The 23,191-nt window shown below is 36.9% G+C and overlaps 1 protein-coding gene across 2 annotated transcripts in view; it reads left to right on the forward strand.

Annotated features, from left to right (window-relative positions):
- Nucleotides 1-23,191, forward strand: part of SLC2A13 (solute carrier family 2 member 13) — a 559,427-nt gene that overhangs the window by 227,138 nt on the left and 309,098 nt on the right. For both annotated transcript variants that reach the window (XM_088836975.1, XM_055396779.2), the window contains exon 4: nucleotides 13,216-13,324. In XM_088836975.1, coding sequence (XP_088693101.1) covers nucleotides 13,216-13,324 — 109 coding nt within the window. The remainder of the gene's footprint in view (nucleotides 1-13,215; nucleotides 13,325-23,191) is intronic.

Raw genomic sequence — 23,191 nt, forward strand, 5'->3', positions numbered from 1 at the left:
TTTAATTTCATGGCTGCAGTTACCATCTGCAATGATTTTTGGAACCCAAGAAAATAAAGTCCGTCACTGTTCCCATTGTTTCCCTGTTTGCCATGAAGTGATGGGAACAGATGCCATATCTTTGTTTTTTTGAATGTTCATTTTTAAGCCAGTGTTTCACTCTCTTCTTCCACCTTCATCAAAGGGCTCTTTAGTTCTTCTTTGCTTTTGCCATAAGGATGGTGTTATCTGCATATCTGAGATTATTGATATTTTTCCTAGCAATCTTGATTACAGCTTGTGCAGCCCACTCCAGTATTCTTACCTGGAGAATCCCATACACAGAGTTGCCTGGTGGGCTTCAGTCCATGGGGCCACAGAGTTGGACATGACTGAAGTGACTTAGCATGCATGCATGAACCCAATCCGCTTTACCCAATCTACCAATTCAAATGTTAATCCTATCTAGACACACCTTCATAGGCATATCCAGAAATAATATTTAATCAAGTATGTGGGTACCCTGTAACCCAGTCAAGGTGACATGTAAATTAACCATAACGCATAGTGTATGCCATGAAGCTAAATATCTCTATCTTCATAATTGTAAGTTCTATTACTATGTCCACTTAACTGGGGAGGAGATAAAGGCTTAGCAAAATTGAATAACATGTGAAAGACCTCAACATTGGCTGAGCAGTGGAGCTGGAGTTTCCATGGCGACCTGTGCAAGTACTGCCCACTACCATGTAGTCTCACCAAGGACACAGATACGCACCAAGCAGGACAGTAGAGAGCTGGGGAGGCACAGAGGGCACAGAAGCAAAAGCAAGAAATTTCCTGATACTTTGTGGAAACAAGTCAGGTGTATATTCATTAATTTTCATTAGAATTTGGCAGCTCACTGGACATGGGAAGTAGGAAGAGGGAATGATAGCCAAATGACTTTTTTTTAATCCTGTATTACATCATGAGGAATGCTGGGCTGGAAGAAGCACAAGCTGGAATCAAGATTGCTGGGAGAAATATCAATAACCTCACATATGCAGATGACACCACCCTTATGGCGGAAAGTGAAGAGGAACTCAAGGGCCTCTTGATGAAAATGAAAGAGGAGAGTGAAAAGGTTGGCTTGAAGCTCAACATTCAGAAAACAAAGATCATGGCATCTGGTCCCATCACTTCATGAGAAATAGATGGGGAAACAGTGGAAGCAGTGTCAGACTTTATTTTTTTGGGCTCCAAAATCACTGTGGATGCTGATTGCAGCCATGAAATTAAAAGATGCTTGCTTTTTGGAAGGAAAGTTATGACCAACCTGGATAGTATATTAAAAAGCAGAGACATTACTTTGCCAACCAAGGTCCGTCTAGTCAAGGCTATGGTTTTTCCCGTGGTCATGTATGGATGTGAGAGTTGGACTGTGAAGAAGGCTGATCGCCGAAGAATTGATGCTTTTGAAATGTGGTGCTGGAGAAGACTCTTGAGAGTCCCTTGGACTGCAAGGAGATCCAACCAGTCCATTCTAGAGGAGATCAATCCTGGGTGTTCATTGGAAGGACTGATATTCAGCTAAAGCTGAAACTCCAATACTTTAGCCACCTCATGCGACGAGTTGACTCACTGGAAAAGACTCTGATGCTGGGAAGGATTGGGGGCGGGAGGAGAAGGGAACGGCAGAGAATGAGATGGCTGGATGGCATCACCGACTCGATGGACATGAGTTTGAGTGAATGCTGGGAGTTGGTGATGGACAGGGAGGCCTGGCGTGCTGTGATTCATGGGGTCGCAAAGAGTCAGACACGACTGAGCGACTGAACTGAACTGAACTGAATATGAAATTAGGTAACATAGGGTCTGGGGAGAGAAATGGCGACTTCTCTTTACATGTCCTTGAGCTTGCACACCCTTTCTGGGTTCTTTCCTATTCCTCAGTTTCATAATACTTTACGTGTACCTCTGTTAGAGCCCTTAAACTGGTGTGCAGTAGCTTGCTTCATTTCTATGCGTGACTCCCTCCCCACCCCAATATTATGAAGTCTTCTGGGGCAGAGCCTCTTTCTGTTTCTGTACCTAGCAAAGAGTAGGCTCATGGTTGGTACTTCAGGTGTGATAAGTGGACTAGGTAATACTTGGTCTGAGAGGCTGCAGAGAATAACAGAATTCCAAGGAGATGGAGTGTTTGAAATAGATGTTGTGGGAATGTAATTGAAAGCCAACTCAAGATGAATAGAGGGCCTCTGTCCAGCATGGAGGACCTGACTCAGAAATGCTTAATTTGGCGTGAAACCAGGATGACCTGTTTTCCTAATTATTTGTAAATGATGCTCAGCTCCATAGATATAAGAATGGAGAAAAGAACAGATTGAAATGAATGATTTGAAATAGATAACTTGGGAATGAAGGCTGGGGATAATGGCAGTTCAGTTCAGTTCAGTCACTCAGTCATGTCCAACTCTTTGCGACCCCATGAAGTGCAGCATGCCAGGCCTCCCTGTCTATCACCAACTCCCGGAGCCTACCCAAACTCATTTCCAATGAGTCGGTAATGCCATCCAACCATCTCATCTTTTGTCCTCCCCTTCTCCTCCTGCCCTCAATCTTTCCCAACATCAGAGTCTTTTCCAGTGAGTCAACTTGTCGCATGAGGTGGCCAAAGTATTGGAGTTTCAGCTTCAACATCAGTCCTTCGAATGAACAGCCAGGACTGATCTCCTTTAAGCTGGACTGGTTGGATCTCCTTGCAGTCCAAGGGACTCTCAAGAGTCTTCTCCAACACCACAGGTCAAAAGCATCATCTTCGGCACTCAGCTTTCTTTATAGTCCAACTCTCACATCCATACATGACCACTGGAAAAACCATAGCATTGACTAGAAGGACCTTTGTTGGCAAAGTAATGTCTCTGCTTTTTAATATGCTGTCTAGGTTGGTCATAACTTTCCTTTCAAGGAGTAAGCGTCTTTTAATTTCATGGCTGCAGGCAAGTAAAGCCATTAAAAAGATGAAAGAAAAAGACTGCAGGATTGAAGTCTCATAAACACAGAGTATATATATTCCTGTATCTTGAAAGTGCTTTAGTTTTGTGTTTTGTTACTCATCATGTTCATATTTGTTGGTTTTTTATGCTAAGGACAATCAGCTCATTTAACTATACATATAAAATTTCTTGACATTTATGGCATGAAGAGATGTTAGATCAGTTCTTAGCTCTACATACCATAGTTATTAGTTTGTGACCTTTGAATAGTTGCCTAAACTCTATGTGCTTCTTTCCTCATTATTATTACATTTTCTTTCTTATTGGTAAGACTATTATGATGATGAAAAATGATTCATAAGGCATGAAGAGCTATTGAAATATTAGGAGATTCACTGAGATTTGAACAGGTGCCTAATACTCTTGGTGTTATGGACTGAATGTTTGTGTCTCCCTCAAATTTATATGTTGAAGCTCTCAATGCCTGATAGGACGGTATTTGAAGATGGGACCTTTGGGAGATAGTTTAGAAGAGGTCATGAGAGTAGAACCTTCTCTCATGAAGAAAGCCGACACCTCTCTGTCTCTCTTTCTCTCCCCCTCTCCCCGCCCAACCCCCTGCCTTCTTTGATCCCTCCCTCCTTTCCTCCCTTCCTTTTTCTCTCTGCACATGTACTGGTGAAAGGCCATGGGAGCAAACAGTGTGAAGGTGGCCCTCTGCAAGCCAAGAAAAGAGCTCTTTCCAGGAACTGAGTCTGCCAGCACCTTAACCTTCGGGTTCCTGGCCTTGGGAACTATGAAAAATAAATGTCTGTTGTTTAAGCCACACACTCTATGGTCTTTTGTTCTAGCAGCTCAAGCTGATAGAGATACTTGGTGATTGATAAAATAATTAAAATTAAATATGACTGCCCCAAAACATGCATCAGTTAGTAGCTATCAGACTGTCAAGCTTTTTTGCCTAGTTGGGGAGAAGACTTGGAAATGGTCATTGAGCTTTGGTGTCACTGTGGCCAGTACACTTTCTCTTTCCAGAAAGCTTGCAGGATGTGAGAATGGCCTTCTCTAGCTGCCTTCAGAAGAAGATGTGGTGTGGCATCCTTAATTGTGCTTGATTGTAGCCCAGTCATAGGTTCTCAGATTGAGGAGCAGAGAGAGTAATATTTGAAGCTGAGTGTTGATTGTCTTGTCCCTACTGAATGCCCTGCTTTCTCCATAGAGGCATCTTTCCCTATAACAACAATTTCATCTCTGAAAACTGTTAGCAGTGACGAAGCCTCTCACAGTTTGCAATTCATCAGACATACGTTCTACTTGTTCTTCCTTGTTTTCTTTAGTACATGATAAAATACATACATGCATATATATATAAAACAGCAGAAAGAGGTTAATAAGAGCGAGGAAAACCTTAAAGAACTTCTAAGGATCCTGCATCCTTGGCAGTTCTCACTTGGTTATCTCACAATTGACTTCAATGGTCGAGTTTAAACAAATACTGTTGTTTCTTCTTATTAATAACTCCTCTGTGACCTTATTTGAGTGATGGTCATGGACTTTGAATATCTGAATTTTCTCCTTACCATCCATTTCATGATTTCAGTCTTCTTGACATCTAAATTCTCTTTATTTGTGAAGTCATGAGATCTTTAACAGCTCTATTGAGGTATAAATTACATACAATAACTGGCCCATAGGTAAGGCTTGTAATTTGAGAAATTTTGATACATGTATTTACTGTGGAACTTTCACTACAATCAAAATAGTGAACTATCCATGCCTCTCAAAGACTTTGCTTTGTGCCCCTTTGTAATTCTTCCTTCTGTATGGAACCACTGGTCTACTTTCTGTCAAACCATTTCCAATTAGCACAAAGTTCAGAGTACTATGAATTCAGTATTTTAAATAGCTTATAAGGCTATATATAGTCAAGCTGTGTCTTGAGATAGCTTTGGAAAATTCTCTTTTAGGTTATTTGTCTGTTATATCCAAGATGTTGAATATAATGCCATAAAGTTGTTCATAATGCTCTTTTATTATTCTTTAAATATCTGTAGATATCTGTATTGATTTTAGTTCCTTCATTTATGATGTTGCTGATTTGTGTCTTCTCTCTTTTTTTCCCTGATCTTTTCCTATGGCTGTTGAAACAAATTACCACAAACTTGGTTACATAAAACAGTAGAAATTTATTCTCATAGTCTGGTTTAAAATAAGTTTTACTAGATTGAAATCAAAGTGTCTGCAGGGCCATGGTACCCACTAGAGACTCCAGAGAGAAATCTGTTTCTTGCTTAAAAAGAAAAAAAAAAAAAATTAACCAGCATTCCTTGACTTATGGCTACATCAATTCAACATATGCACTCATGGTCACATTGCCTTCTCCTATTCTGTCTGAATCTCTTTTTGCCTCCCTCTTATAGGGTTACATGTGATAGCTTTTAGGCCCAACTAGAATAATCCAGGATAATCTTCCCTTATGAAAAATCCTTACTCACATCCGCAAACACTATTTGTTTACATCTGAGGTAACATTAACAAGCTCTAGGGATTAGGAGATATATATCTTTTGAGGGGCCATTATTCAGCCTTTCACAATCTAGCTCAAAGTTTATCAATTTTATTAATATTTTCAATGAGCCAGATTTTGGTTTCATTTGATTGATTTTTTTCTCAGTTGTTTCCTTATCCATTTCATGGATTTCCATTCTGATCTTTATTATTATTTTATCTTGTGCTTTTTTTTTTTTGTCCCTCTTCTGATTTTGTAAGGAAGAAGAGAGTGAAACACTGGCTTTTTAATTGTTGCATATTGGAGGTAAATCTGATAACTGCTACTTCATCTTGTCTGGAAGTGGAAGTCAGGACTTGGAATTTTAGACAAAGTGTGGTCTAGTGCATTTCTTAATCATACCCAGAGAAACTTCTATAGTCTCAGCTTCTTCACAGTCAGCCTGTCCACAGGAATGGCTGCACTTGTCAGACTGTCCTTTACAGCCCTGCCACCAGAGCCCCGGCCACAACTGGATGATCATTGGGAAAGTTGTTGATACTTAGTATGAGGTGTTCAGAATGATGGAAAAGATAAACCCATTTGGAGTTTTTGCCTGTATTGTTTGATTATGTATTATATTTTGTATTCTGCATTTCCATTTTACTTTAGTTATCTAGAGGTTTTAGTTTTTATTGTGTGGGAATTTCTGTTTTTCAAAGACAAATGTTTTGTTAACAATAAACTGTGAAATGTTTGTGTACATAAAATGTTTTTAATTACAAAACTCAAAAGACATTTTATAAGTAGAGCATGACATTTTAAATTTTCACATTCTACCAATTAATATATTTGAGTATTTCTTGCCTCATAGCTTGCGTAAAATGAAGATTAATGGTTTGCATTAATTAAGTTAGTTTTACTGCCTAATAAAACTTGGTTTATGATTTTAATGAAAGAAAATTCTTTAAATCTGTTAATGCATAATTAGATATACAGCTGCTATGACCAAAATTTATCTTTAAAAAATATTTCACTATAATAAAGGAACTACCATGGTTTATTATTATCAGGAATTCCAAACTAAAAGAAAGTCTAAAACCCAGATGTAACCATATTTTGTAGCTGTAACATTGTTTTTCATTTTTATTGAAGTATAGTTGATTTATATTTTTAATATAAATTTATTTATTTTAATTGGAGGCTAATTACAGTATTGTATTGGTTTTATGATACATTGACATGAATCTGCCACAGGTGTACATGTGTTCCCCATCCTGAACATGTGTTCCCCATGTGTTCCCCAGCCCACCTCCCACTTCCCTCCCCATGGAGTATAGTTGATTTAAAGTATTGTGTTAGTTTCAGCTGTTCAGCAAAGTGAATCAAGTATACATATACATATACCTACTCTTTATTAGATTCTTTTCCCATATAGGTCATTACAGAGTTTTGAGAACCTATATACAGTGGGTCCTTATTAGTTATCTATCATATATATAGTAGTATACATATGTTAATCCCAGTCTCTCAATTTATCCCTCCCCCTGTTTCCCTCTGGTAACCATAAGTTTGTTTTCTACATCTGTGACTTTGTTTTGTAAATAAGTTCATTTTGTAACATATTTTTTAGGTTCTACATGTAAACAATGTCATGATTTTTGTATTTCTGTATCTGACTTAATTAATTGCAACACTCTAGGTCCATCTGTGTTGCTGAAGATGACATTATTTCATTCTGCTTCATGGCTTAGTAATATTCCATTGTATATATATACCAGATCTTTTTTATGCATTCCTCTGTTGATGACATTTAGGTTGCTTCCATGTCCTGGCTACTGTAGATAATGCTGTAATAAATATTGGGTGCATGTATCTTTTCAAATTATAATTTTCTCCAGATGAAAGGATCACATGGTAGCTCTACCTCTAAGTTTTTTTAAGGATCCTTCATACTTTTCTCTGTATGTACCAATCTACAGTCCCACCAACAGTGTAGGAGGGTTCACTTTTCTCCACATCCTCTCCAGCATTGATTGTTTGTAGATTTTTTTGATGGTGGCCATTCTGACCTGTGTGAGGTTGATACCTCATTGTAGTTTTTATTTTCATTTCTCTAATACTTTGTGATCTTTTCGTGTGTCCTTTGGCCATCTGTATGTCCTCTTTGGAGAAATACGATCTTTCATCCATTTCTTGATTGGATTGTTTGTTGTTTTTAATTTTTTATATTGAGCTGCATGAGCTATTTCTATATTAGAGAGATTAATCCCTTGTCAGCCGCTTTGTTTGCAAATATTTTCTCCCGTTATGTAGTTGTGTATTCATTTTATTCAGTTTCTTTGCTGTGCCAAAGCTATTAAGCTTACTTAGGCCCCACTTGTTTATCTTTTTTTATTTTCAAAATAAAATAAAGGATGTATATCAAAAAAGATCTTGAAGCGATTTATGTTAGAAAATTTTCTGCCTATGTTTTATTCTAAGATTTCTATAGTACCTAGCATTCACTTAGGTCTTTAATCAATTTTGAGTTTATTTTTGTGTGTGGTGCTAGGAAGTGTTCTAACTTTATTCTTTTGCATGTAGCTATCTAGTTCTCATAGCACCACTTACTGAAGAAAGTGTCTTTCAGTTCAGTTCAGTTCAGTCACTCAGCCATGTCCGACACTTTGTGACCCCATTGACTGTAGCCCTCCAGGCTTCCCTGTCCATCACCAACTCCCAGAGATGGCTCAAATTCATGTCCATCAAGTTGATGATGCCATCCAACCATCTCACTCTCTGTCATCCCCTTCTCCTCCTGCCTTCAATCTTTCCAAGCATCAGGGTCTTCTCTAGTGAGTCCAGTTCTTTGCATCAGGTGGCCAAACTATTGGAGTTTCAGCTTCAGCATCAGTCCTTCCAATGAATGTTCAGGACTGATTTCCTTTAGGACTGACTGGTTTGATCATGTAGTCCAAAAATGCTCTGCTTTTTAATTAACTGTCTAGGTTGGTCCTAGCTTTTCTTCCAAGGAGCAAATGTCTTTTTTTTTTTTTCATGGCTGCAGTCACCATAGCAGTGATTTTGGAGCCCAAGAAAATAAAGCCTGTCACTGTTTGCATTGTTTCCCATCCATTTGCCATGAAGTGATGGAACCAGATGGAATGGGAAAGACTAGAGATCACTTTAAGAAAATTAGAGATATCAAGGGAATTTTCATGCCAAGATGGGCATAATAAAGGAAAGAAAATGTACGAACCTAACAGAAGCAGAAGATATTAAGAAGAGGTGGCAAGAATACACTGAAGTGCTATACAAAAAAGATCTTCACGACCCAGATATTCGCAAAGGTGTGATCACTCACCTAGAGTCAGACATCATGGATGGGAAGTCAAGTGGGCCTTAGGAAGCATCAGTACGAACAAAGCTAGTGGAGATGATGGAATTCCAGTTGAGCTATTTCAAATCCTAAAAGGTGATACTGTGAAAGTGCTGCACTCAATATGTCAGCAAATTTGGAAAACTCAGCAGTGGCCACAGGACTGGTAAAGGTCATTCCAATCCCAAAGAAATGTCAAAGAATGCTCAAACTACCACATAATTGCACTCATGTCACATGCTAGCAAAGTAATGCTCAAAATTCTCCAGGCCAGGTTTTAAACAATATGTGAACCATGAACTTCCAGATGTTCAAGCTGGATTCAGAAAAGGCAGAGGAAACAGAGATCAAATTGCCAACATCTGTTGGATCATCGAAAAAGCAATAGAGTTCCAGAAAAACATCTATTTGTGCTCTATTGACTATGCCAAAGCCTCCGACTGTGTGGATCACAGTAAACTCTGGAAAATTCTTAAAGAGAGGTGAATACCAGACCACCTGACCTGTCTCTTGAGAAACCTCTGTTCAGGTCAGGAAGCAACAGTTAGAACTGGACATGGAACAACAGACTGGTTCCAAATCAGGAAAGGAGTATGTCAAGGCTGTATATTGTCACCCTGCTTATTTAACTTATATGCAGAGTACATCATGAGAAATTCTGGGCTGGATGAAGCCCAATCTGTAATCAAGATTGCCAGGAGAAATATCAATAACCTCAGATGTGCAGATGACACCACCCTTATGGCAGAAAGCAAAGAAGAACCTAAGAGCCTCTTGATGACAGTGAAACAGGAGAGTGAAAAAGTTGGCTTAAAACTCAACATTCAGAAAACTAAGATCATGGCATCCAGTGTGATCACATCATGGCAATAGATGGGGAAACAGTGGAAACAGTGTGAGACTTTATTTTTCTGGGCTCCAAAATCACTGCAGATGGTGACTACAGCCATGAAATTAAAAGACGTTTGCACCTTGGAAGAAAAGTTATGACCAACCTAGAAAGCTTATTAAAAAGCAGAGACATTACTCTGCCAACAAAGGACCGTCTAGTCAAAGCTATTTCTTCCCCAGTGGTCATGTATGGATGTGTGAGTTGGACTATAAATAAAGCTGAGCGCCAGAGAATTCTTCTTTTTGAACTGTGGTGTTGAAGACTCTTGAGAGTCCCTTGGACTGCAAGGAGATCCACCTAGTTTATCCTAAAGGAGATGAGTCCTGGTTTTTCATTGAAAGGACTGAGGTTGAAGCTGAAACTCCAATACTTTGGCCACCTGATGCAAAGAGCTGACTCATTTGAAAAGACCATGGTGCTAGGAAAGATTGAAGGCGGGAGGAGAAGGGCACAACAGAGGATGAGATGGTTGGATGGCATCACCGACTTAATGGACATGAGTTTGAGTAAGTTCTGGGAGTTGATGATGGATAGGGAGGCCTGGTGTGCTGCAGTCCATTGGGTCGCAAAGAGTTGGACAGGAGTGAGCGACTGAAATGAAGGAATGAATTATTGAACCAGATACCACGATCTTCGTTTTTTGAGTGTTGACTTTTAAGCCAGCATTTCACTGTCCTCTTTCACTTTCATCAAGAGGCTCTTCAATTCCTCTTCACTTTCTGCCATAAGGGTGGTGTTATCTGCATACCTGAGGTTATTGATATTTTTCCCGGCAATCTTCATTCCAACTTGTGTTTCATCCAGCCCGCATTTGCCATGATATACTCTGCATATAAGTTAGATAAGCAGGATGGCAATATACAACCTTGACATATTCCTTTCCCAATTTGGAACCAGTCTGTTGTTCCATCTACAGTTCTTGCTTCCTTTATCATAGTTTAGATGACCATAGGTGGTTGTGTTTATCTCTGGACTTTCTATTATGTTCCATTGATCTATATTTCTGATTTCGTGCCAGTGCCATGCTGTTTTGATTCCTGTAGCTTTGCAGTATAGTTTAAAATCACAGAACCTGATCACTCCAGCTCTGTTTTTCAAAACCCAGATTTAAAAAAAAAAACAACAAAAAAAACTAGGAAATAAATATGTGATGTTGTGTGATAATTTATCTCTTGTTATTTTGGCCAATAGAACTTTAATCCTAGTTTGTCATCATTTTCTCTATTTTTTTCTGCCCTCCCAAATAAGTATTGCTTAAACTGTCTATCAAGTCATGAAACAGGTTAATAGAGAAAATAGATACATCTATCCAAAAGATTATGATAGATTTCTTGCAGAAGACCAGTTTCTCATCTATGGAGTTTCCTAAAAGCTGAAAAACGAGTTTGGGTGTTTTTTGTTTTGTTCTGTTTTGTCACAATATCATAGTTGTCTTTAAATTTTTTCATGGTATATAAAGTAAATTATAAGATATTGCCCTTCATGAATCACATTCTTTCTGTGCTGAAAGGGCTTGCATAACTCAATGAAGCTTTGAGCCATGCTGTGCAAGGCCACTCAAGAAGGATGTGTCATAGTAAAGAATTCTGAGAAAACATGGTCCACTGGAGGAGGAAATGGCAACCCACTCTGTTATTCTTGCCACAAGAACCCTATTAACAGTATGAAAAGGCACAAATATATGACACTGGAAGATGAGCCCCCCAGGTGGGAAGGTGTCCAGTATGCTACTGGGGAAGGATGGAAGGCAATCACTAAATATTCCCAAAAGAATTAAGTAATGAGCCAAAGTATAAACAGTGCTCAAATGTGGATGTGTCTGGTGGTGAAAGTAAAGTCCGATTCTGTAAAGACAGGAGCCTGGGTGCTACAGTCCATGGGATAACAAACAATCAGCTACAACTTAGCCACTGAATAATCTTTTATTTGAATTTTTTGATTTATGGAAATAGGTAGATATTTATGTGATGGTTTGCACAGTCCTTATTTTGTGGTTCGTTCATAGATTTCTAAGTTTGCAGATGAGTCTGCTTTTCAGAGAACTGATGCAGATGTATTTCTATATTATCATAAAAGCTACCTATTTGAAACAACCTTCTTAAAACTATTTAATATAAAACAGCTTGACATTTATAATACTCTTAGCCTGCTTTCTAAATGGGTGTGTCCAGTCTTACCATCTACGGACAAAATTGTTGTAAGTCAATCAAGTCTTCATGAGATTATAATCGTTCCTATGTAGAGAGGAATATCTTCACCCAGTAGTGTTCAATACTAATTAATGCCCTGTCTTGATGTCCTGTATTAACTTTTATTGCTGAGAAAATAGCACGTTCTATTCCATTTCTTTTTTTTTTTTTTAGTAATCAGGGAATTTATTATTATTATTTTTTATTGGAGGCTAATTATTTTTACAATATTATATTGGTTGGTTTTGCCATACATCGACATGAATCCGCCCCGGGTGTACATGAGTTCCCCCTTCCGAACCCCCTCCCATTTCCCTCCCTCCCTTATCCTCCCTCTGGGTCATCCCTGCACACCAGCCCCGAGCATCATGTAACATGCATTGACCCTGAACTGGCGATTCGTTTCACATATGATAATATACATGTTTCAATGCCATTCTCCCAAACCATCCCACCCTCACCCTCTCCCACAGAGTCCCAAAGACTGTTCCATACATCTGTGTTTCTTTTGCTGTCTCGTATACAGGGTTATCATTTGCATCTTTCTAAATTCCATATATATGCGTTAGTATATTGTATTGGTGTTTTTCTTTCTGGCTTACTTCACTCTGTATAATGGGCTGTGAACTGGAATATTAGCTTTCCGGAAGATTCCAAAATAGTGAAATTTTCTCAGATTTCTACCTGACTTGGTTTCAGTATCAGCATCAGTTCAGTTGCTCAGTCATGTCCGACAGTCAGATTCTTTAACATTAGTTAAATACATTTGAATGAATTTTGTTACTTTAGTCAAATAAATTGTAATAAATTCTGTTCCTTGTTTAATTGTTTTTTAATGAATGCCATTCTTTCAGTTGATTAAAGCAATTTTTCCAGTGACTTTGTAAGTTGTCCCACATTGAGTGGATTTTAAGTAGTAATTAATTGCCTGGGAAGCAGAAGAACAGAGTGGTTATTACAGCTTATAGGAATTTAAGGAAAATAATTTCTAGCCATTACAGTTATATAGATCTTCCCCCAGCTCTCCCGCATTGCAGGCAAATGCTTTAACCTCTGAGCTACCAGGGAAGCCCCAATCTTCTCCCTAGTATCCATAAAATGTTTTAACTTGAATTGTCTCTAGTTGATTTTATAGTTTCAACTCACATATTTACTGTTTCAAAAATATATTATGCCTGTATTTCTATAAAAGTACACATGTTCTATTTTTAAATGCCAATTTGTGTTAATTCCACAGAGATTTGGGGAAATTTATCCTAATGGGAATAATTACTGTGGGAGCTAAAAATAATAGATGTGTCCTTCTTTTTCCTTCTTTTTTTAAAAAGCTGGACCTGTGATCTGCAGAATGCTGAGTTATCCCCCAACTCGCCGAGCGTTAATTGTGGGTTGTGGTCTACAAATGTTCCAACAGCTCTCAGGCATTAACACCATCATGTATGTATTTCTTTCTGACTTTTTACTGAAAAGATTGTGAGGAATTATTTTATATGGAAAAAAATAGTAGGACTCTTGGTGATTTGTTTTTGTTACATGTATAGAAGTCTCCTTTTGGGAGATACTTAACCTTACAGTATTAAAAAAAACAACATACAGTTTAAAAATCTTAACTAGAAGGAAGTGACTTATTTTGCTCATTGTAATTATTGATTTCTTACAATTTCTTTTTTATGCCATAAATTAGTTTCTTTTATTCTGAGGTACTAAATGTATCATTTTTCATAAGCTATTTCTTGATTCTCATTAAAAAGTAAACCAAAGGGTAAACCTGGCATTTATTAGAGATCAGTGGACACACAACTAGTTCCTTTTAGGGCAGTCCGTTACAATGCAATGTGATAAGAACATTAATAGAAGTATGTCTTTTACAACTAGAGTGCAGTGGACCAGGGATGGACTGGGAGCAAAGAAGTAGGGAATATACAAAAGTTGTGCGTTTTCTAGTTGTCACAGTAATTCTAAAAGTTGTATGTGTGTTGGGTGAAGCAGAGTGGATAGTGGGGGTTCTACTGTATTTCATTCATTCGATGTTAAACCCATTTGTGATGGTTGATTTTGTACTAGATACATAGCAGTGAATACAGGAGACACGGCCCTTGGCCTTATAGAGTATACAGGCTGGTGCAGGAAACAACACATTAAATAAATTCACAATTTAATACAGAACTTCAAATTGTCATAAGAGCTACGTAAGATTGTTCCAAGAGGAGACTTTTAAGATCCTACGTGACAGAATATGGGTTAGAAAAAAGCCATGATTTTTGCTGAGAATCTGGTTATTGGTGAAAAGCTGTGTTCTCAGAAGGTTTTTCCTATACATACTGGTTAAAATTATTCATTAGAAAAATACAAATTATGTAAAATTAGATTTTACCTAGTAAACAACTTGTTTTGGGGACTTTTGATTTTTTTTTAATTACTTGGGTTATAATGAATTATTCAGTGGTAATTTCAGAAGAATGAATTAGTTAAAGTAGTAACTAGGGCCTAAGGACCCATTGTATTAAGTTGGAATTTACTAAGAACTCCAACTTGAATATATCTATACCCTTTGTGAATCTGACTTTAATGGTAATCCTTGTTAGCTTTCTGAACTACATTTTAATACTGGTTCTCTCCTCCCCTCTAACATTTACTTTCATTTTTTCCTCACAATTATCACGTCTGTTAAGCTTATCTGCCAGTTTAGCACCTAATATTTTTGTTTCTGGATGTGGTATACCATGACTTTTCTGAGGCACATCCGCTGTCCTTAGTGTGGTAATGGTATGGAATTGTAACGAGGCTAGCACCAATCTTTCAAACAACGCAATTCAGTAATAATCCTATGTACAAATCTAGTTCTTCAGCCTATATTAACATATGTCCTATTTCCAAAAATCTTTTGTTTGTTCTACCCTTTTCTAGGCATTTAAATTTGACAAGTTTAAAGCATAGAAAGTGAATTTTTGTTGTGCTTTTTTTGTATTCCAATAAAACAAGGATCACAGACAGGGCCAATCCAATTGGTGGGTGAGGTGAAGCCAGTGTGTTCCTAGTTGAAATGATTGTTATATAGTCCACTTGTGATATCTGATGTAAAATGTGCTGATTCAGGTTTTCAAATTTTAATTGTTTATTTCTCCAAATTCTTAGTCTTTTAACGGTGAGATCAAGTGATATGACTATAAGGATCTTGATATTCCTTAAGATGTATGATAGTCATTAATGTATTTGCTTATCACAAACTAATACGTAATGTCTTCAATACAGCTGTTGCTTGTAGTTGAATATTAATCCTGGAAAGTAGGAATAACAAAATAAGGTAAATGATTGTTAATTTTATACTGTGTCTACATGATGCAGAATAGCTGTCAACTCCCTGCAGACTTTAATATAACCTTAGTATAAAAGGTTAGAAGACTAGACACTTAAATGATGTTACCTATGCTAAGTAACTGTTCGTTTTTCATAGTACATAACTTCAGATATTCATATTTTAAGCCCATAAAACTGTAAATCAATTTTATTAAAATAGACCATGCTATTTTTATTATTTGGATGGAAAATGACTAATTTAGGATTCTCATATAATGTGTTTATATGAGAATTTAACTTTATATGAGAATACTACTTTATCTAGTCTGTATACTATCTTTATTTAGTAGTCACTACTTTATCTAGTCTGCATTCATGTGTGTGCATGTATATGTTTTTCTTTTTCCATTTTTCCCCCATTTTCCTTAAGATACAGTAAATACTATCATAATTTTTGTTTCTTATAGTTTAAAATAATCTTTAAATGCAGCTTAATAGCTTTTTGTTGCCTTTACTAGAAAATATCTATTATATTTTTTCATTTTAAAATGTTATTTAATTCAGAATTCTGTTTTTATGAATAGTTTTTATGTATATTACTCTTTATTCTTTTTCGTTTCTTCTCTTTCAAGTGGAAAATGAAGTACGCAGTGCCCCTTTATATTTCCAACCCAAACTTAAGAATCTGTAGAAGTTGAAATGTTTTTTATAAAATCCATTTTCTACCCCAAGTTTGAATTCTGACTTTTACCAAGAACAGTTCATAAAAGATCATATGAAAAAATATTGAAACATAAATCATCCTTACAATTGTATTATATAATCTTACCATGTTTAGTGTTCTCTGGTCTCCCTCATAGGATCTTTATTTCTATACCCGTGAATTAATGTTCTATATCAGTTAAGGAAATAATTTCTTAGAATATTTATTCTCTGCTATGAAAAGATATATATGTGTGTGTGTTGTGAGTGTATCCAGGTATCTTATATTTGTAGAAGTCGTGTTTATATCCTAACCCATACCTTATCACCCTCCTGTCATATCGAACATAGGACTTCTAAGGTCTTAAAACTGTTACATACTTCAGACACTACATTTAACTTTTAGAAGAGGCAATTTTCTATTATGACTCTAATCAATAATTTCAAACATGCTCCTGAAAAAGTTATTCTCTATTCTCAAGAGAGAAGAACAGAGCAAATGGAGTTCTGTTTTCCTGATATATTCCTGCTATATTATGGCACTACCTCACAGACCAATAAAGTATTTCCATGTGCCAAAATAAATGGAAGAGTAGTGATCTATGAAGAATATGATGATTAATGTGAAAACAACTCACTTATGTAATTCTTATGTGATCTATTCTAAACTCTGGTTATAATGTTAATAATTTTCCAATTTCTAGCTAAAAGTTTTTATTTTATTAATAAAGGGATCATTCCCACATTATTACACAAGCAAAATGTGTATGGGTGAGTAATTAGGTGGTAGGGAGAGAGAGAGAGGAAAAAAAGAATAAAGAGATAAAGTAAAAGAAAGGAAATACTTGGCTGCATTTGGGTTTGTTAGCATCTTGCTTCTTTTGAGGAACTTAAAATAAGCTATATTTTGATATGTCTTGATAATCATAAAATTAGTCCATCTTGGACAAGTGGAAGGTAGCAGAGTTTTACTTGGGAAAACCAAGTGTTTAAATGGATCATTTTAAGGTTACACAGAAAATCTACAGTAAAGAGAAGGAAATCCAGAATTTTAAACTTTTATGTTAGCTTCAGGTAAAAGAGATTATAGGTGTATAAACTTCTTTTGGACACTCTAAATAGTTTGCTATTTTCAAGCTGCTCTTCTTTTAGATTAATGCTCCCAGATTCATCTTTTCTTTCTCTTTTCTACTAACTTAAAGTAGGGGTGGGAAATAGGCAATTACATAGGATGGGCAAATCATTCCCACCTGCATAACTGCTTTACTTTAATCCCCAGTGGATCACTACTTCTTTGTGTTTACTAGAGATAATAGAAGACTTTGGGAAAAAATGGCCTTGAAATACTAATCTTAATAGCTGTCATTTACTAAGCATGGTGGCTCAGACGGTAAAGCGTCTGCCTACAATGCCTACAATGCGGGAGACCCGGGTTAGATCCCTGGGTCGGGAAGATCCCCTGGAAATGGAAATGGCAACCCACTACTCTTGCCTGGAAAATTCCATGGACAGTGGAACCTGATAGACTACAGTCCATGGGGTCACAAAAAGTCGGACACGACTGAGCGACTTCACTTCACTATTAGGTTGTTGCAAAAGAAATTGTGGTTTTGCATTGTTGAACTTTGATTCTGAAATACTTTTGTAAATAAATGTGGTTATATTATACATCATTTTCATGTGCATTTCTTGTCATTTTTTTTTTTTTTTGCTAATGCCTTATTACTTGCTGTTTATTTTATATTTATTTTAGACTAGGGAAATGATGTTAAGCAAAAAAGCATATTCGAGCAATTTTCTTATTTGCGTTCAAAATGAGCCATAAAGCAGCAGAGATAACCCACAACATCAGCAACACATTTGACCCAGGGACTGCTTACAACTTTACAGTGCAGTGGTGGTTAGCAAATAGTTAACAAATTCACAGTACAGAGGATCTTTGAAGCTGATCCTGTTACAACTGCACGAGAAGTTGCTGAAGAACTCAACATCAACCATTCTATGGTCATTTGACATTTGAAGCAAATTGGAAAGGTGAAAAAGCTCCATAAGTCAGTACTTCATGATCTGACCACATATCAAAAGCATCATCATTAAAGTGTCGTCTTCTCTTACTCTTCACCATAACAATGAACCATTTCTCAATTGGATTGTGATGTGCAATGAAAAGTGAATTTTCATCGACAACTGCAACAACCAGCTCAGTGGTTGGACTGAGAAGAAGCTCCAAAGCACTTCCAAAAGCCAAACTTGCACAAAAAAAGGTCATGGTCACTGTTCAATGTTCTGCTACAAGTCTGATCCACTACAACTTTCTGAATCCTAATGAAACCATTATGTCTGAGAAAGTATGCTGAGCAAATTGATGAGATTACTGAAAACTGCAACACCTGAAGCCAGCATTGGTCAACAGAATGGGCCCAATTCTTCTCCATGACAACGCCTGACTGCATATCATACAACCAATGCTTCAAAAGTTGAATGAATTGGGCCACAAATTTTGCCTCATCTGCCATATTCTCCTGACCTCTTGCCAACTGACTATGACTTCTTCAAGCATCTTGACAATTTTTGCAGAGAAAACACTTCCACATCCAGCAGTAGGCAAAAAATTCTTTCTAAGAGTTTGTCAAATCCCAAAGCATGAGTTTTTATGCTACAGGAATAGACAGATTTATTTCTCATTTGCACAAATGTGTTGATTGTAATGGTTAATGTTTTGTTTAATAAAAATGTTTTTGAGTCTAGTTATAATGATTTAAAGTTCACTGTCCAAAACCAGAATTACTTTTATGCCAACCTAATACCTAGTACAACTCTAGCATGCAAAATAAATATTATCAGAAAAGGAAAAATAGGACAACACTTTTAGCCTCTTCAGTAATATAATTATTTATTAATGCCATGGTAAAAACAAACATGTTTACTGTTTTTTATATATAACACTATAAAAATTTTCATAGATGTGACCTCTCTTGTTCTTTATAAATATCCTGTTGAGTCAGCAAGGCATTTCTTCTGTTTATTCTCAAACTAAGGAAGCAAAGGCTTAATGAGTTAAAGTGACTTGTTCACTCTAACACAAGTTTTAGAGCTGAGGGTTGTGTTGTTCAATTGATAAGTTGTGTCTGACTCTTTCTGACCCCATGAACTGCAGCAAGCCAGGCCACCCTATTCCTCACTGTCTCTCAGAGTGTGCCAAAGTTCATGTTCATTGAACTGGTGATGCTATCCAACCATCTCATCCTCTGCAACCCTCTTCTCCTTTTGCCTTCAATCTTTCCCAGCATCAGGGTCTTTTCCAGTGAGTCAGCTGTTTGCATCAAGTGTCCAAAGTACTGGTGCTTCAGCATCACTCCTTCCAGTGAGTGTTCAGAGTTGATTTTCTTTAGAACTAACTGGTTTGATATCCTTGCTGACTAAGGGACTCTCAAGTTTCTTCTCCAGCACCACCATTCGAAAACATCAATTCTTTGGTGCTCAGCTTTCTTTATGATCCAAGTCTCACATCCCTACATGACTACTGGAAAAATCATGGATTTGACAATACAGACCTTTGTGATGTCCCTGCTTTTTAATATGCTGTCTAGGTTTGTCATAGCCTTCCTTCCAGGGAGCAAGCGTCTTCTAATTTCATGGCTGCAGTCACCATCTGCAGTGATTTTGGGGACCAAGAAGAGAAAATCTGTCACTGCTTCCACTTTTTCCCCTTGACGTGAAGTGATGAGATAGCATACCATGATCTTCACTTTTTCAGTGTTGAGTTTTAAGCCAGCTTTTTCACTCTCCTCTTTCATCCTCATCGAGGGGCTATTCAGTCCTTCTTCACTTTTTGCCATTAGGGTGGTATCATCTGCATATCTGACATTGTTGATATTTGTACTGGCAGTCTTGATTCCAGCTTGTAACTCATCCAACCCAGCATTTTGCATGATGAACTCTGCATATAAGTTAAATAAACAGAGTGACAGTATACAACCTCACTCGTACTCCTTTCCCAATTTTGTACCAGTCAGTTGTTCCATGTAAGGTCCTAACTGTTGCTTCTGGACCCACATACATATTTCTCAGGAGACAGATAAAATAGTCTGATATTACCATCTCTAAGAATTTTCCACAGTTGGTTGTGATCTACATAGTCAAATACTTTAGCATGGTCAATGAAGCAGAAGTAGATGTTTTCCTGAAATTCCTTTGCTTTCTCTGTGATCAAGTGAATGTCAGCAGTTTGATCTCTGGTTTCTCTGCCTTTTCTAAACCCAGCTTGTACATCTGGAAGTTCTCAATTCAAAAAGCTGAATTGAGCTTCTACTGAATAGGCTTCTACTGCTGAAGCCTAGCTTGAAGGGTGTTGAACATAACCTTACTAGCATGGGGAATGAGCACAATTGTGTGGTAGTTTGAACATTCTTGAACACTGCCCTTCTTTGGGATTGGGGTGAAAACTGACTGAGGGTAGAACCTGATTTTCTGACTCTGGGTCATCTGGGCTACCCTTTAGTGGTAGAACACCTTAAGTGCCTAGGGCTGTCACTTTAAAACTTGTTTGGGAGTGATATGTAAGCAAACCAAAGTTAGTGAAATTCATTAAAAGGATAAAAGTCCAAAATGACTACAAGCTAATAAAGTTGCATTCATCTCAAGAACTATAAAATGCATCAGACTAAACTGCTAGTACCCAGTTGAGGCCTTTGCTTTATATGCTGATCTAGAGTTCCTGGACAGGCCAACCTAATGGTATTATACTTCTTAATCATATTTACTAATTTAATTTCATAAGTGCAATAGTTTTGAATTTGTTCCATTATCATATTTTATCCCCAACAAAGTCTCCTAGTGTGAAAAATTACCATGCAATCAGGAAACATAGTAAAACAAGCAAGCCAGATGGTGGTAAATATAGAGAAAAATAAAGGTGACAGGAAATAAGAAAAGAATAAGGATTTGCTCTCTCATGTTGTAAGTCTGAACCAAATGTGATGTTTTACTCTCTCTGAAGTTCTCAGCAGGTAGTATGAATGGAACAAAATGCTAACTGATTAATGTGAGCCTTCTTTTCTCTTTGCCTCCTCAGTAGGGCTCAGAATATAATCCAGAAAGCCTTTGAAAGGTAATATGCATATCTCATTGGAATGTTTCAAGATTGAGTATATTGTAGTCATTTGTGTTCATTGGATGAAAGCTATTGAATAGTTGAGAAAAAAGTTTCATTTTTCACTCTTTTGATTGATGAATTTAGTGTTCTGGGAAGAATATTGATCCAGGAATCAGGATAATTTGTTTCAAAATCTATCTTTACCTTGGAAATTGGGCATGCCTGTTAATTCCCTTCATTCTGATTACCAATAAAGTGAAGTGCCATTCTGTGCTAAATCACTTCAGTTGTGCAACTCTTTCCCACCCTAAAGAAAATAGCCTACCAGGCTCCCCTGTCCATGGGATTCTCCAAGCAAGAATAGTGAGGTGGGTTGCCATTTCCTTCTCCAGGGGATCTTCCCGACCAGAGATCGAACTTGAGTCTCTATGCCTCCTGCATTGGCAGGCAGGTTCTTTACCACTAGCTCCACCTGGGAATTCCACAAAGTGAAGTAGATGGACTTTAATGTATATTTGAATGAGGAAAAATGGAGTTTCAAGTGAAAGTGGAAGGTCAAAATGTGTTTGAAATACTTTAAAACTTTCTTGGATGAAAAGTTGTCAGGAGATTGATTTTAAGCTCAAAAGAAAAATGTAAGCAATAAAATGTGAGCTTCATAAGAAATTTTATGAGAATATATTTTCTTGAATATGATAATCTTTTGTTTGCTTTGTGTAATTCACAGATAATTTTGTCCTATAACAGGAATCTTAAAACTTCATCTGCTCAAGTATTCATTTATTTATTTTTCAACCAGCATTTACTGTATTGTTAATAGAGTTTCAGATACTTGGAAACTAAAATTCTTGTCTTTAAGAAGTCTATATTCTTCCTAAGCAGATAGACCAAATATTTATAATGCATTATTATAAAAGCACAAATTAATATGCTATGTGATCAATGAAAAATGAGTGACTTAATTCTATCTGGAAAATGAAGGCACATATAAACAGTTTTTGTTATTTAAATGTTTTTCCTTATCTGGAGTCATTTTAAGGGCAGAAACATGGTCTTCAAATATTAACACCACTTACTGTGTTAGATCTGAACTTAAATTGAAACTCACTACTCGGATGTAAACTCTACAAGCTTCTTAACTTCTCAGAGCCTCAGTGACCTGAAAATCAGGAATAATACCTCCTGTGATTCTTGTGGTGTTTAAATGAGATATCCTTTTATGGCTCAGGCCCAAGGGAGGGACTGAGACCATGTTAATTTCCCTTCTGCTCCCTGTGTATAGCAGCTTAGAAGTGCCAGATCATTTGTGAAAAGCAGAGGCATTGCATAGTTAACTTGTCTTCTTTGGCCCAAACCCATCCATCAGTCCAGCATTTGAAGCATCCTCTGTAAAAACAAAAATGTTATCATACCCTTTTTTTTTTTGATACTTGTCTCTAATTTTCAAAATATAGGAAAAGTGAAAATAGTGTTTTTTTTTTCTAACTAATAAATGTGACAGGAGTGTTATCTGCTTCAGTGTTAGATACATTCTTTTCCTTTTATGTTTAGTCAGGGAGAAAAGACCTCAATGATGGTTTTAAAGTTAACTTTTATTGGAGTATAGTTGCTTTACAATGTTGTGTTAGTTTCTACCATACAGCAAAATAAATCAGCTATATGTATACATATATCCACTCGTTTTTGGATTCCCGTCCGATTTAGGTCACCACAAAGCACTGAGTAGAGTTTCCAGTGCTATACAGTAGATTTAGCTTTCTTTTTTATACATAGTAGTGTATATATGTCAATCCCAATTCACCCAACCTCCCCCTTAAACGTCTTTGGTAACCATAAGTTTGTTCTCTACATCTGTTATTCTATTTCTGCTTTGCAAATAAATTCATTTCAACCACTTTTCTAGAGTCCACATATAAGTGAACCAGAAAATACCTCAGTGACCTTTAAACAATAAGAACAAACAATGCCTCCCTAGGAAGTGTAGGAGCTGTGACTAAGTATACCCCGGGTGGCATGACTTGTGCTTTACGTCAAAAGACAGTCAAATCCTTTCTGCATGTTTTCTGAGTCAGGTATGGATTTAAAGTTTTATGATAATTAATGGAAATTTATTCCCTCCCCCCCAGTTTGTAAAGTACCCTAAGATTTGGGTTCCCTAGGACGTCTTCAGTGATATGATGATATGGTTTCCTTGACTGACCTTTCTGTCA

Source organism: Moschus berezovskii, chromosome 6 (genome assembly GCF_049115385.1).
Source record: "Moschus berezovskii isolate FMDL1 chromosome 6, NW_MosBer_1.0, whole genome shotgun sequence".
Classification (NCBI taxonomy): Eukaryota; Metazoa; Chordata; class Mammalia; order Artiodactyla; family Moschidae; genus Moschus; species Moschus berezovskii.